General features: G+C 40.8%; 1 protein-coding gene across 2 annotated transcripts in view; it reads right to left on the reverse strand.

Moving 5' to 3' along the window:
- Positions 1 to 212: 212 nt before the first annotated feature.
- The window catches only part of PYGB (glycogen phosphorylase B), an 82,183-nt gene continuing 67,800 nt past the window's right edge, over positions 213 to 14,595 (reverse strand). For both annotated transcript variants that reach the window (XM_027853898.1, XM_027853899.1), the window contains 5 exons: positions 13,058 to 13,199; positions 10,704 to 10,911; positions 8,609 to 8,743; positions 6,696 to 6,762; positions 213 to 3,394 (listed from right to left, as the gene is read on the reverse strand). In XM_027853898.1, coding sequence (XP_027709699.1) covers positions 3,242 to 3,394; positions 6,696 to 6,762; positions 8,609 to 8,743; positions 10,704 to 10,911; positions 13,058 to 13,199 — 705 coding nt within the window. In that variant the 3' untranslated portion in view covers positions 213 to 3,241. The remainder of the gene's footprint in view (positions 3,395 to 6,695; positions 6,763 to 8,608; positions 8,744 to 10,703; positions 10,912 to 13,057; positions 13,200 to 14,595) is intronic.

The raw sequence follows: 14,595 nt of genomic DNA on the forward strand, positions 1-14,595 counted from the left end.
TTCTTCCCTGGCAATTGCTGGCTATGCTGCACTCCGGAGTGGAACCGGTGAGGATGCTTAATTAATCCTTTGTGGCTGCTTTGTTTGTTACTAGGCATAACCCAGATGAACTGGTAGTGGAGTCTGAGAACAGTTAGGAAAGAACAGAGGGCACTGATCTAACAAATAGGGTTTTGATTATGCATTTAAAAAAACAAGCAGTCTAGAATGTGTCCAATTAACCATTGACATAATTGTTTAATCAGTTTCTCACACACAAGGATAGTAACAGTGATCCACTACAGACAAAGTGATTTCACACATACAGTGCTGGCTTCATGGAATACAGAATCTGTATACACAAGGGTTTGGATGTAGCCAGGGTGGAAAACATTAGGACTCTGCCCCAGGGCCAAGCCAGGGTTTGATTTCCCTCCTGAACCAACCCCAGTGAGTTCCTGGAACCACACTCCCCACCAGGCATTCCTGACTAAGGAAATGCCCCATTAGGAAAACCTCAATTGCCTAGCATACTGAGGGTCTGGCTTGTTAAATGGCTATTCAAAAACAAAGACATAGAGCCACAGTAAGGCAACAGCTATCCATGCACCCAACATGCAAGTAAGGAAGCCTCCAAGAAGAACAGTTTGACACTTAAGGAATTAAAATCCGAGTTTGATCCAAATAACTGCTTCTCTTTCCAATGATCCAAAAAGGCTAACTGCAGCTTTCCCCATACTTTTTTCTTTGTAGACTTTCACTACTTCGGAAAATTAATGAGTATGAGATCTACTCTGGAGTGTTGGCATAGCCAGGGAGGCCTGTCCCTTACCCTCCCCTCAAAGAACAGGACAATATACTTCCACGACCAACAGAGAATGCTTTGGTCTTGGTGGTTCAGCAAATATAACAACAAAGAAAGACACACTCCACATTTGCTTTCAAGTCACAATCTCCCCAGTTTTCAGTTCTTTATGCCACTCTATTATAATGTGGTGGAGAATAGCAGAGTAGGACCTAAATCAAGGACCCTCATATTTAGTTTGAAAAAGGTAGAACATTCAACCTTATCTCCTTTTCCACTATGGGAAAACACATAGTATGACCCAATTGCTCAGAAAATGGATTGAGGAGAAGCAAATCTTGTTTAGATAAAAGCCCAAAATGTGAGCCAACATAAGCTAGGGGTCCAGCTACCTCCTCAGGGAGTCCTCAGGACTTGCACTTGTCCTACTTGCACTGTCCTTAGTCAAAGCATAAGACATGTTCCACTACACCCAATGGAACAGGTAGCAGTTGATGGGTGTCTGGGTGGGGTTCAACAGTATTCAGACAAGTGTAATTTATTCATGGCAAATAGCTTGTTTATAGTAAGCTAAAAAGTCCCATTTTCAGTTGGTAAAGAAGGGAAAAAAATATAGTTTCAGTTCCTTATTATTTTTTCTTGAAAAAAATAAAACCAGGCTAACCTTCAGTTAAACAGTCTTGTCCTTAAAAGATGTATACAGTCTGTTTATACTACATGGTGCCATGTCCTTCATCTTGTTCTACTTTTGACATGTCTAGGAAATGTTAGCCCAGATTATAACCACCCAAATGTGGGCAAACTGCCAGAGAAAGGACTGGTAGCTGCACCACAGCAGTGATTTGGGGACCCAGGGGACCTCCATGTTTCCTTATTCGCTTTGCTGGCCTGAACTCACCTGAAGCTATAGCTCTACCTGTCTTTGTTTACTTGCAGGCTATGAGGGCAATGCTAAGAGAATGTGTGCACTTGGCAATAGCAAAGGTTTTACCTGCAAGAAGAACAAGTAAGAACTTTCTGCACTTTGATAAGTTCTAAGGACGTATTTTTGACCAACATGGACTCACTTTGTCCACCTTCAACTAGGAAGAGATGTAGGAAACAAGGAAAGTTGGGAAGTAGGGAATATTTAATGCTAATTAATGTTGAATTTCTAAAACCCCTACCCAACATTACTAACTCAATCTTTAAGGCAAATTACAGCTTAAGTCAGTAATGCCTTCCTGATGACAAAGGTTACATGATCACTACCCAGGTCCAGAGACGACTGGACTAAAACCATGGATCTGGGTTTCTGGGCGAGCTAGACACTGGAATAAAGTGTTCTATCTGTCAAGGAATGAAGAGTGCTTTTTGTAGACAACAGAGCCCGCCCTGCTTAGCAAAAGGCCTTCTTCCCTCAGAGCCCCAAATATCCCTGGTCTGCTAAATATCATTCTTTACATGTTGGCACCATGGGATTTGGCCAGAAGTGCACCTTTTAGTACTTTCTTTCTTTTTTTTTTAAAGAAAAAAAATGCTCCTTATTTTCTTCCTAGTCATGACCTTGATTTTTTTCAATGGAGTTGGCTTTAAAAAAATCCAGACATCAAAACAATTCTTGAGAGACAGAATTATTCCCCTCCCGTTCATTTATACACAAAGAAGAGAAGACTATGTAGACTATGAAATGCTATGGAGATATTAAAGGTTTCACGATCCTACAGGGTTGGGGGGGAGGGAGGAGAGCGTGTGTGCGTGTGTGTGTGTGTGTCTGTGTGTGTGTGTCTGTATGTGTGTGCATGTGTGTGACAAAGGGGACTGTAATAGTCCTGGATGATTTTTAAAGAAGCCTGACAACCATTGCTACATCTGACATGTACTTCCAAAACTTTTGCTGAAATGCACATTCTCACGTCTCATCAAACCCATTTTCATACAGATAACAGGCACTGCAAGGCAGAATCCCAGCACCTTGAAGTAAAGAATCCAAACCAGCTGGAAGACAGTGTGTGAGTCTTCTGGAGAGAGGGCCAGGACAGCAAGCACCCCAAGAACCATGCATACTAGCAAGCAGGACGGAGCTGGCAGAGTGGCCATCCCACCCCTGTAACTATCTAGCAAATGCTCATTTTACTGAGGAATTTTCTCCTCTCTTCATAAAGCTGCTTTTTGGGGGGGGGGAAGGAGGGGAAATAATAGAAAAGGGGCACAAATTCCCAAAGCACCCAGCACCTAAGCTACCTCACTAACTTGGAAGCACAGGCATAAATCATGCCCTCATTCTTCTCCCTCAAGCCATCAACACCACCATCACTTTCTTCTCTAAGAAACACTATTTTATAAAGACAAGCTCATCCACTGGTGGTAAAGTGACTGCAAACTGCATTTGGTGCAAAGTTAACGAGAAACCAGAAGCACTTTCATCTTGAATCCATGAGACTGCTGTTCCCAACAGCGCCCCACTGACAGGACGTGCTACTCCCTGGGGATGTTAGGGGGTGGGATCTTCACATCTGAGGGTTCAACACCCCATATCTCCCTGGCATATTCAGTGATTGTCCGGTCACTGGAAAACTTCCCAGAGCAAGCGATATTCTTGATGACTTTCTTTGTCCACTCTTTGGGATTCTGCAGAACAAAAGAGAAGTTAGAAAAACCCATCAGTACTGATAGACTATGGCTGCAAAGGTACACTACCTGACAATGGTCCTACAAGCTGTAATTGTGGCTCTCAAGGAAGTTTTCTGATAAGTGAGGAGACCCTAACTCCTATATTTACTAAATGGGCCCCCAGAATGAACCCAGGAAAGTGACCTAAAAGGGAAATATACTGCTATTGGAAGTAGTCTGCTTGGCTTGTCTAGCTTTATCAGCAGAGGGACTGGGAACAGTACCTGGAAACCTCAGGCAGGAGAAGCCTCTTAAAATGCACTCTCTTTCCCAAGTGGGGTCAGTCATAAAGAGTGAGACACAATTAAAAAATGACTGAACAACAACAATTTCCTGTGACCACAAATAATGAAGTTTGTATGTTACTATACAAAGGGATGAAGCTTTCTTCGGGATAAGAGACTTGAGTAAACTATTTACTAGGTCCACTCTGGGGCCTTTGGTACCTAATCCTACTAGCAGATCATGTCGCCATACTGCTTCCCCCTGACGACAAGTACAGTTTGTGGTCGCCCACAGGAGAGAAAAGCGTAGCTCGCTGCTCTTTGACATCAGTACTAGGCCCTAAATCTAATGGCACACAAGGCTGACGGCAAGCAGCGACAAACACTTTAAAGAAACATTTTTTAACAGAAATTGTCACCCAAAATACGACAGACATTAAAAAAAAATTCCGGCACAAAATCCAGTCAGACTCCACATTCACTGTCTCTACATTGTTTTTAAATCATTTTCATTCCCAATGTCAACCTGGTGGGCTTTTTAAACTCTCGACTTCAATTTCTAAAGCTTGGGGAGACTGACCAGGAAAGACACTAAGCAGCCAGAACCTCTGCTGCTAAGAAACCCCTTGTAGTGAGCCAAGTAACCCCGGCGAAGGAGGTCCTGGGGAAAACCCTAAGGCTTAAGAGACACACAGCACGTGATACTGGAAGGACAGCCATGGGGAAGGATTTGATTTGTTCTCCTTGGATCCAGAAGGAATAAGTAGGAGCAATACATAAAACGTCAAAGAGGCAGATTTTAGGTTCGTGTAAAGAAAACTTCCCACCAACCAGAGCCTTCCAACCAACAAGCCTACTTACTCTGTGCTAGGCATGGTGCTGGGTGCAAGGGATACCCATAAAAATGGAATGGACTGCTTTGGGGAGGCGATGGGTACCCTCTTCACTAGAGGAAGCCAAAGAAGACCTGGGCAACCGTGTCGTGAAGCAGACTCTTTCTTGGTTAGAACACATGGTCTATGAAGTTCTTCCTTCTGTCAGGCCTTTCCTCTGAGATTACTTCCCACTCTCTCTCTCTCTCTCTCTCTCTGAGAGAGAGAAAAAGAGTGTAAATACACATTCACACACATATTTATATGTGTGTGTGAAAAACTTGCAGGCATATGGCTGCTTGCCTGTTGCTCCCCCATTAGAACATGAGGTCCTTGACATCAGAGGTCACATTTTGCCTTTCCTCATATCTCAGGGTGCTTAGCACAGCCCCGGAACATAGTAGGTGCTTAATATGTGCTTGGTGACTGAACTTCACACTTCGTGGTTAAAACCGACACTGAATATGAGAACAGCAAATAAAGCGGGATGGTGTCCTAATCCCATGGCAGCCTTTCTAACGGCTTTCAGAAGTCATCTGGCCTACCTATCTACTGTGAACTCACTCCCATCTATCAATGCCATTCTTACTTCCTCTTACCCAATCTCACTTGCTTCTTCTACTGATCTCTAAGACAGGGAAAAAAGAATCTGAAAATAGCAACCACCCAGCAGTTTCCCCTAGACATTAACATAAAACAAGTCAAGTGGGAATAGAAAGGTGCAGCACAGCAATTGTTATTGAGCCTATTTGAATTTTGTGTTCATCACTTCAGGTGATGCATCTGCTTCCTAAATGGTTCTCCTTCCCTCTAATTTCTGTCCTTTCCAATTAACCTGTGATATCACTCACTTCCCTGCTGAAAAACAGAGAGCAGTTTCTCATTACTGCCTGGTCTAAATTCACAGTCCTGAATCTGGAACCCAAAGGCCCAATAGGAAAGGTGTCCAGTCCCAGGTTCTTCTACTCCCCCAAGTACACTGCCCAATCTAACTAGCCTAGATTTTTTTTTCTGACTCCCCAAGTCCATTCTTGCTTTTATGTCTTTGCTCGTGCTTTTTTCCTACTAGAAATGCTTTTTCTCAAGCCAAATTCCAAGTGTGAGGCCCAGATTACCTCCTTCACCAGTTCTCTTAGACTAACTGCAATTTAAGCTATTTCTTTTACTCTGAATTTCTGCAGCCACAAGCACTGCCCTGAATTGTTTTCTAGCAGTTTCATGTATGTAAATCTGCTTCCTTAATTAGATTTCAAGAGGAGAGAGACCATTTTTTCTTTCTTTTGTATATTTATAGTGCCTGGCATAGTGCTGGCAATACAGCAAGTACTTCATAAACAGTAAGTTAATAAAAAGTAAAAGAAGGAAATGCCCCTATGAGCATTTTCATGGCTACTTTGTGGTACAGGTTACTTAAAAAATCTAATGAAAATACACAAATTGAACTAGGGGAGAGTGGTTTCCAGCACTGCTACAGTACAGTATCTATAACCTCTTGTCATCATATCTACAAAAGCTCTAAGGATGAATATCGGCATTAACATCTTCTCTTTCGTCTAAGGACCAACAGCTAAGGTATTTACCATCTCAATCCTAACTCTTCAGTCTAAGGACATGTGGCAAATCTCCCTGCTGGGCTCAAAGTCAAGTTAAGAGAAAGAATCCCTGCTCCCAACCATGCCAAGAACAGAAGAGACCTGGGCTGCAGGGGAATGAAGGGAGAGTTTGCGCATCGCTATGGATACTACAAGTGGAATGGACAAGGGAGAGGGTAACAAGGTACAGAAAGCAGAGCTTTTGGCATTTACAATCTCAAATGGAACAATTAAGCTGATCATCTGCACCCAATTATTTAACTCAAGTCTCTGAAACATTCCCAAATGCTCTAGCAACCCTGCGTGGGGGCTACAATTTAGTTGTGAAAATATCATTTTAGAGAATCCTTTTTGAAAATGAAAGCAACACACAGCAAGAGAAAGATGGTTTGTTTCTGCCCTTGATGCCAGTCGCTGGCCAGAAGACTAGGCAAAGGGCCTCACGGGCCAGACCTCTCACAGAAACGTCTCCTGACAGACTGTACAATATTTGGTTGTGCTACCCTGCGGGAAGCCTGGCTTTCTGAGCATCTAATGCCCCTAAGTTCTCAGAGGACATATGCAGTATTACCCTATATAACTGGTCCACTTTTGCTTGGCATTCTATATAGGCTTCATAGTCAGCAAACACTTTAAACCTAAAAACAGAAAACAGATTGTGATTGGAATAAAGTTGAGTAAAGCGAAAAAAAATACTCAGGAGAAATTTTATTCTACAACAAGAGGGACATGGGTAAATAGACAGAAAAGATGCAATGCTTTGAATTTTTAACATTAATTCTACTAGTTAATACTCATATTTAGATTTGGGCTATGCAACATAACACAAACATACTAACACATTCTTAGGAGCCCATCTACTCCATTATCCCATCTACTAATTTTACATAATTAGGGGAGACTATGACTAAAATTTTCCCTCTAGGAGGGATTAAAGAAAGCAAAGGTCACTCCTACAATTTTTAAAAGCAAAGGTTCTTTAGCTGGGGTCCACAGACCCTGGTCTATGAAGAGATTTTGGGGGTCCATCCATTTAAATCTCTATTTTTTTTTAAATCTTTTTTTTTTTGACAAGGCAACTGGGGTTAAGTGACTTGCCCAGAGTCACACAGCTAGTGAGTGTTATGTGTCTGAGGCCGGATTTGAACTCAGGTCCTCCTGACTCCAGGGCCAGGGCTCTATCCACTGTGCCACCTAGCTGCCCCTAAATCTCTATTTTTACTAACCTCTAACTGAAATTTAGCATTTCCTTCAATAAAAATTTTTTTCAAAGAAACACTGTTTAGACAAAGGGATCAGGACACAAAAAAACCAAGAGCCCCTACATTTAAAGCTAAGATACTCAGACTGCTGCTTATAATTAGGCCCTTAGTTCGTTTCAACAAAATTTAATTTCAGTTGTCATTACATTTACATCTATTACTATAATTGATCTTTATAATAAGCCTTTGGGGTAGGCAGGGAGCTGTTGCAATAATCCCCATTTCAGTGATAAGGAAATGGAGTGAAAAGGATGTGTTCTGACTTAGGTAAGGTCTCTAGACAAGCTGTACCTGGACAGGAGAGGAGGCAGGGGAAAAAGGAGGAAAAGCTGTTATCTATGAGGGTTTATGGGCATGACAGACAGCACTTTGACTAGAAGTTGGGTCATTTATTCCCTGGACCAAGTGCTCTGCCTCTCTCAGAGCTACAACTGTGTACTGACATTTACTCATCCTCCAAAATCACATATCAATTATTACTGAATTAGTCTTTACTGGCACCAAGTTTAGCTCCCCTTCTGGCAGTTTGAGGTTTGTTTATATATATGTATGTATGTATGTATGTATGTATATGAAGGGAGAGACAATGGAGGGAAAGATAAAGCTTTTTCATGAAAATTCATCTTTAGGTGGTGCAGTAGATAGAGCACTAGGTCTGGAGTCAGGAAAATTTGAGTTCAAAGTCAGCCTTATATACTTACTAGCTGTGTGACCCTGGGAAAGTCACTTAAACTCTTTTTTTTTTTGCCTCAGTTTCCTCAACTGTAAAACAGAGATAATAATTGCACCTCTATCTCAGGGTTGTTATGAAGATCAAATAAGGTAGTATTTGAAAATGTTTACTCAGTGTCTGGCATATAGTAGATGCTATATAAATGCTTATTCCTTTCTTTTTTTTACCCCTCAATATTTTGTTAAGTGTCAAAACAGATACAAATAAGCACCAGAGCAGAAGTCAGGAGGACCTGAGTTCAAATCCGGCCTCAGACCAAACACTTGACACTTACTAGCTGTGTGACCCTGGGCAAGCCACTTAACCCCAATTGCCTAAAAACAAACAAACAAACAAACAAACAAACAAACAAAAAAACAAAAAAACAGATACAGATAGAATGAGCTACAGATATACAAAAAAAGAAGTATTTCGCATTCAGTGGGTTATACTTGGACTGCAAATCAAGGAAATTTCTAGACAAGTGTGAAACAAAAGCTAATTTTCTACCTGTCGTGATACATTAGCATGTTCACAATATCCTTAAAGCAGTCAGGATCCTTAGGAGAGAAAAATCCACTGCTGATCTGGTCAATCACTTGCTTTAGCTCTGGGATCCGGTCATAGTAATCCTTGGCATTGTACCTGCAGAGGAAGTAAGTACAAATATTCCTGATGTTGACATATGAGTAGATTATGGGTGATGGGCCCATAACCAAATATGAGATCTCTTCCTCAATCCAGTAAGTGAACTTTTACTAAGTGAACATACCTAGGTTTGTGATGCAACGTTTACCAGTATTTCCTCCTCTTTTGCAAACTTTTATCAATTAAGGAACAAACTTTTATTAAGTTCCTACTATGTTCCTACTAGGTCCTATGGTCCTACTAGGCTTCATGCAGAAGGTGGTGCTTGAGTTGAGTCTTACAGGAAGGGAGGGCTTCTAGGTGGCTGAGGTGAGGGGAAAGTATACTGAGCCCCCGGGGCTGCCAGTGCAAAGGCACAGAACAGAGGGGAGCCAGATGGGCTAGTTGTATGTGTGGGAAAGGGGAAGTGTCTACATTTGTGTTTCCTTTGTGATATTTATGTACTGTGGTCTTTACTCTAACCAGAATCCAAGGAAAAGGAGCTCTGATAACCCCACATATTGCATAGGTAATAATTTTTTATATTATTCAAAAGTCATATTGTGTTCATCTCTGAGCCTTACCGTGAAGCTGCTTCTGCTCAAAAGTCTTTACTGGATTCATTTAAAAGACTAAGCCAAATTCAAATTCTTCTGCCTGTCAAGACCCTACACAATCTGGCATAATTTTACCAAATATAATGTCCCAAAGGACTTAACTCTTTCATCTCTGAAACAGAGTTCCTGGCTCCCTTTAGGACTCACTGTCCCTATTGCTGAGTTCCTCAGATGGCCTGCTGCATCGGGATAGACTGGTTTTAGGAGTTTCCCATTACTCCTCAGGTCATCCCTTCACCAGCTGTCTTCCCCTTCCCCCCACCCCTTTCCTGGTATAGAAACAAAATCAAAAAAATATATCAATCCTGCCACTGCTACTAGAAAAGGTATGACTATCCACTCCACTAAGGCTCCACTCACATCAATAAACCTTTCCAAACTAAAATGTCCCTCCCTAACACTCTCCTATATTTATTGTCTCCCTCTATTAGAATGTAAGCTTCTAGGGGCAGCTAGGTGATACAATGGATAGAGCGTTGGTCCTGAAGTCAGGAAGACCATGAGTTCAAATCCAGCCTCAGACATTTACCAGCTGGGTGACTCTGGGCAAGTCATTCAACTTCTGTGGCCTCAGTTTCCTCAACTGTAAAATGGGAGTAATAAAAGCACTTACTTCCCAGGGTTGTTGGAAAGAACAAATGAAATTTTTATAAAACTCTTAGCACAGTGTCTGATACATAGTAGGTGCTATATAAATGCTTTTTCCCTTCTCTTCCTCCCTTCCCCTTGAAGGCAAGGAATGTCCTCCATTTTGTCTTCGTATGCCCAGCAAAGCACTGTACTTGGCACACACTAAGTATTTAATAAATTTATATTTCATTCATTCATTGCCATATTCTATTCCCTACCACGTATATTCAACGTTCTGCCCAAACTGTACTGCAAACATACTCTGCATTCTCTTACCCCTCCCTCACCTGTTGAATTTCACCTATCTTTTAGATGGGTACCATCTAACTCAAATGCCACCTCTTTCATAAACCTTCTCTGATTCCTCCCCACTGGTAACAACCTTTTCCCGCACAAACTTAACAAAACACTTTGCTTAACATGTGTCTAAAGTGCTTATCACATAGTGTTATTGATCATATTCACCTGTACATGTATTCATTCTATCCTTATAGAATGTTGGCTCCATGAGAACAGGGACTATTCCTTATCTACACTCTGTCTCTTCTCCAATGACCAACAAAATACACTGCAAGCAGGAACTTACTGTTTGTAAAATTTAATTCTCAAGCTCAAGCAGTATCCAACTACATCAATGACCTAGAACTATAAAAACAGCAAAGATGCCATGCTTTATGGAACAAATAAAAGAAAATGGAGGAATAATTACTAAGCAATGGAGATGCACATACCCTTTCTTGTCCATGGCCTCCACATCTTCCACCCTCATACCAAAGATGAAAAGATTCTCTTCCCCAGCCTCTTCAGCCATCTCCACATTAGCACCATCCATGGTTCCAATAGTGAGGGCTCCATTCAGCATAAATTTCATGTTCCCTGTGCCTGAGGCCTCTGTGCCAGCTGTGGAGATTTGCTGTGACAGGTCAGCTGAAGGGATCACTGTGAGATGAGATGAAAAAGGGCAACATAAAACAAGATGAGTTCATTCAGCCATTCTTTAATCCTGGCTCTATCAAACTTAGTTTATCAGTCACTCCTAGGTCTGCCAGAGAAATAATCTACCAAAACCAATGTTGAACAAAAAGAATTTATTTCCTTAGTTTATAGAGGGAACTAGATTTCTAAAGTTTTTTAGTCCATCAGCAAAAATGTAAAAAAAAGGTGGATTCCCAGATGCCCAGAGGGCCCATTTAAATAGATAATATAAGATGATATCCCTTAGCAGAGTGATACTAGGGAAATACAAAGGGGATGCAGGGAGAGATGGCAGTCCAACACAGAATGGTTTTTGTTCATTGGCATTTTCCATGATGTGGCAGCTAGAGAGTTACCATCAGATCTTGTAGTTTTTATCCCCAGAGTGCTCTTAATTAGAATTTTCCATGATCTAGATGATAGAATAGCTCACTCTACTTTACAGCTTCTCTTCAACATGCTGGTAAGAATTGTTCTTTTGGCCTTTTGTCTTCCCCAGTAAGACATCTTAGTCTGATGTCATTGCTATTCAAGTTTGACAAATAAAAAGACAAAGGGAGCAGTTTACAATGTATCACTGCTTTTCATTGTATTATTGGTAATATTGATATAAAGAACAGCCAAGTCCAGCCCTTTCTCAAAGGAGAAAAAGCTAGGTTTGTAGGCCTGGAAGAATCACGGTCATTCCTAATGGCACAAGTAAGACTATGTCCAAGAGCTTCCCTAAGAAGTTTCTTTGAGAACATTATGACAAATCATTAATATTACTATTTAGAGAGTTATGTGAAGAATAAAAGAATATTTAGGCAGAACTCTGAATCCTAAACTATTACTACTACCATTCTATATATAGGATTGCCGTACATTTACTACTATATAAAGCAGAGATGGACACAGGAGAATTGAAAGAGAGGGAAAAATTAGACAGAGACTAGTTCATAATCTGAATGAGTTCCTTTATTTAGGGAGCCTGCAAAATTGCAACTAGCAGCTTATACTTAGTGAGCTTATAGCCAAGTGAAGCACCTGGGATAACTTAAGAATTTGGGGAATTCAAACCCCAGTTCAACCCCTTACTGGATGGTGCAAGTCACCTGCCTGCCAAATACCTGTCTTCGTATTAGGAAAACTAGGATTTACGTTTGAGATCTAGAGCCTTCATCAACCTGGAAGAAGTCTGGAAGGGCATTCCAAGGTCAGCATGCACACAGCTGACGCACATTCCTGCAATAGCTCATAAGAGAAATCTCAAAATTTTCAACACTCCTTCAATCCCAGTTGCAGACATATAAGAACCACTACTAGTGGCTGCCAAAATCAGAAGTAGCAGGTGAGGCCAGATACTTTAAGAAGAAAAGAAGCATCTAATCTCTGTGAAAAGTCAAAAGCAGTTATACTAACCCCAGGGGAGGTTACAAAGAAGGAATGAGAGGGATTTCAAAGAACTCTGCAAAACGAAGTGATGTCCTATATATTAAATACATTTTCTCAGTAAGAAACCGTATGGTTTTTCTATATATAAAGCAAGCCAGGTCAGACCTGACTGAGTTTTCCATTCCTGAATTCAAAAAGGAGGAGAATATTTTAGTAAGTTTCCATTCAGTATGAAACACAGTAGTAACTCAAAGCTATTAGGCACACGCCTGCCATATTGCCTTTGATTGCGGCTTCCTCCCATGGGGAGGGATGCCAGTGACACAGGTCCAACAGAGACAGACTAAAATCAAAGACTGGGGAGTGGGGAGGGAAGAAAAACTGGGAAAAATTCAGAGAGGAGGGAAAGGAGAAGTAAGGGATAAGCTTGAAGGGTAAGAGACAGGAAAAAGAAAGCCATGAGATAAGGGGAAGGCAGTGCTAAGACAGCCTGAAGATGCCTATCCCCCGTGGCCATCAAGTTCTCCTTCCTTCCCTCTGCTTCCTGGCTTCATTCAAGCCCCAGATAAAAGTCCACCTTGGACAGGAAGCCCTTCCAAGTTCTTCTTAATTCTAGTGCCTTCCTTCTTGATTGTTTCCAGTTTATCCAGGATAGAGCTTGTTTGTACCTAGTTGTTTGCATGTGAGCTCCCCGACTGCACTGAGAGCTCCTTGGGAGCCAAGAATGTCGTTGTACCTTTTTCAGCAAAGGAGACTCGATAATTCTCTAAGAAGATCACTTTAAGCCTGTCTCCTACAACTGGATCCTGATTGACGACATTACCAATGGATGTAACCAACTTGATGATCATCTTAGCCATGTGATAACCAGGAGCAGCCTGAAAACAGAAAATGATTAGATAGATATAAAAATACATGGAAGGCTAGAGGTCATTTAAGAGTGAGAAAAATAAGAAAATAATATTATTAGTTTATCAGGATAAATGCTCACAAACTAATACTTTTCTCTTGTAGGAGAGTTATTATTAACTGCTATTGAAATTAACTGAAACATTAAGTATGCCCTGATGAAATCACCTCATGTTATTACTCGACTTTTATGATAAGAATTTACAGCCTGAACCAGCCAAAATTTTTGCATTTGAAAACAGCCAATAAGTATGCTGGTGCACATAACTAATAAGCACCATTTATTACAGTAATGATTTGCATTTTTCAAAGGAAAATGATACCACATCCTCTCCCTTTCCTTATTCCAGGAGACAGTATAGGTTGGGGTTCCTTTTTCTCAAACTCATCCAAAACCGATCAGCAATGGCTTTTAAAAAAAGACTGAAGTACTCAATTTCTGAACCTATCACTTCCAGTTCAATCTGAATACTTAAGAAACCATTGATTACTTGACAGTCCTTCCAATCTCATAATATGCTGCTTCTACATCCATGCATTTCCCAATCAATCTTATTTCCAGTACCTTCCTCTATTGATTATTTTCTACTTATCTTGTATGTAGCTTGTTTGTACATACTGGTTATGTTGTTTCGTCCATTAGATTGTTAAGTTCCTCAAGGGCAGAGACTGTCTTTTGCCTTTCTTTCTATCCCTAATGCTCAGCACAGTGCCTGGCACATAAAAGTACTTTCAAATGTTTACTGATTATTGGATACAAATATCCACATAGAAAGAGTTTTGCATTTCTTGAGGTAAAAGTGAGGCAACTTCTTAGCCACAAGGCTCATATGATTTCTATCAAACTACTCCAGACCTACAGTTATTTGAAAAATAAATCCAATACTTCAATGTATTACATACTGTAAACCTTCAAAAACACATATAAACAGCCACAGGAATATTGAGCATTTTTTGATCTTAACTATTTCACCTCTAACACCAATCTCACATTTCTCAGGGAACATCAATTTCTTTACATTTGTTTATTCAATTTGTTTTCTCTACCTCATGAATTCCTTTTAGGAGTTTGGAAAGATAAGAAAGACAGACAAACAAACAAACAAATAGGAGGCCATCAGGCTGCCCAGGCCACAGAGTAAACAAAAAGCCACCAAACTAAACTTATATCAAGCAATGGTCTTATTGGGTCAGGAAGACCTGGGTTCAAGGTCTGACAGTGATTAGCCGTGTGACAAAGGACAAGTCACTTGATTGCTCTGAGCCTTATTTTCTTCCTTTGCAAAATGAGGCTAAAATAATAACAGTTACCTAATTCACAGAGTTACGGAGAGGTTCAAATGATATAATGTATGGAAAGTACTT

The sequence above is a fragment of the Vombatus ursinus genome, unplaced genomic scaffold (assembly GCF_900497805.2).
Source record: "Vombatus ursinus unplaced genomic scaffold, bare-nosed wombat genome assembly UNPS02010219.1, whole genome shotgun sequence".
Taxonomy (NCBI): domain Eukaryota; kingdom Metazoa; phylum Chordata; class Mammalia; order Diprotodontia; family Vombatidae; genus Vombatus; species Vombatus ursinus.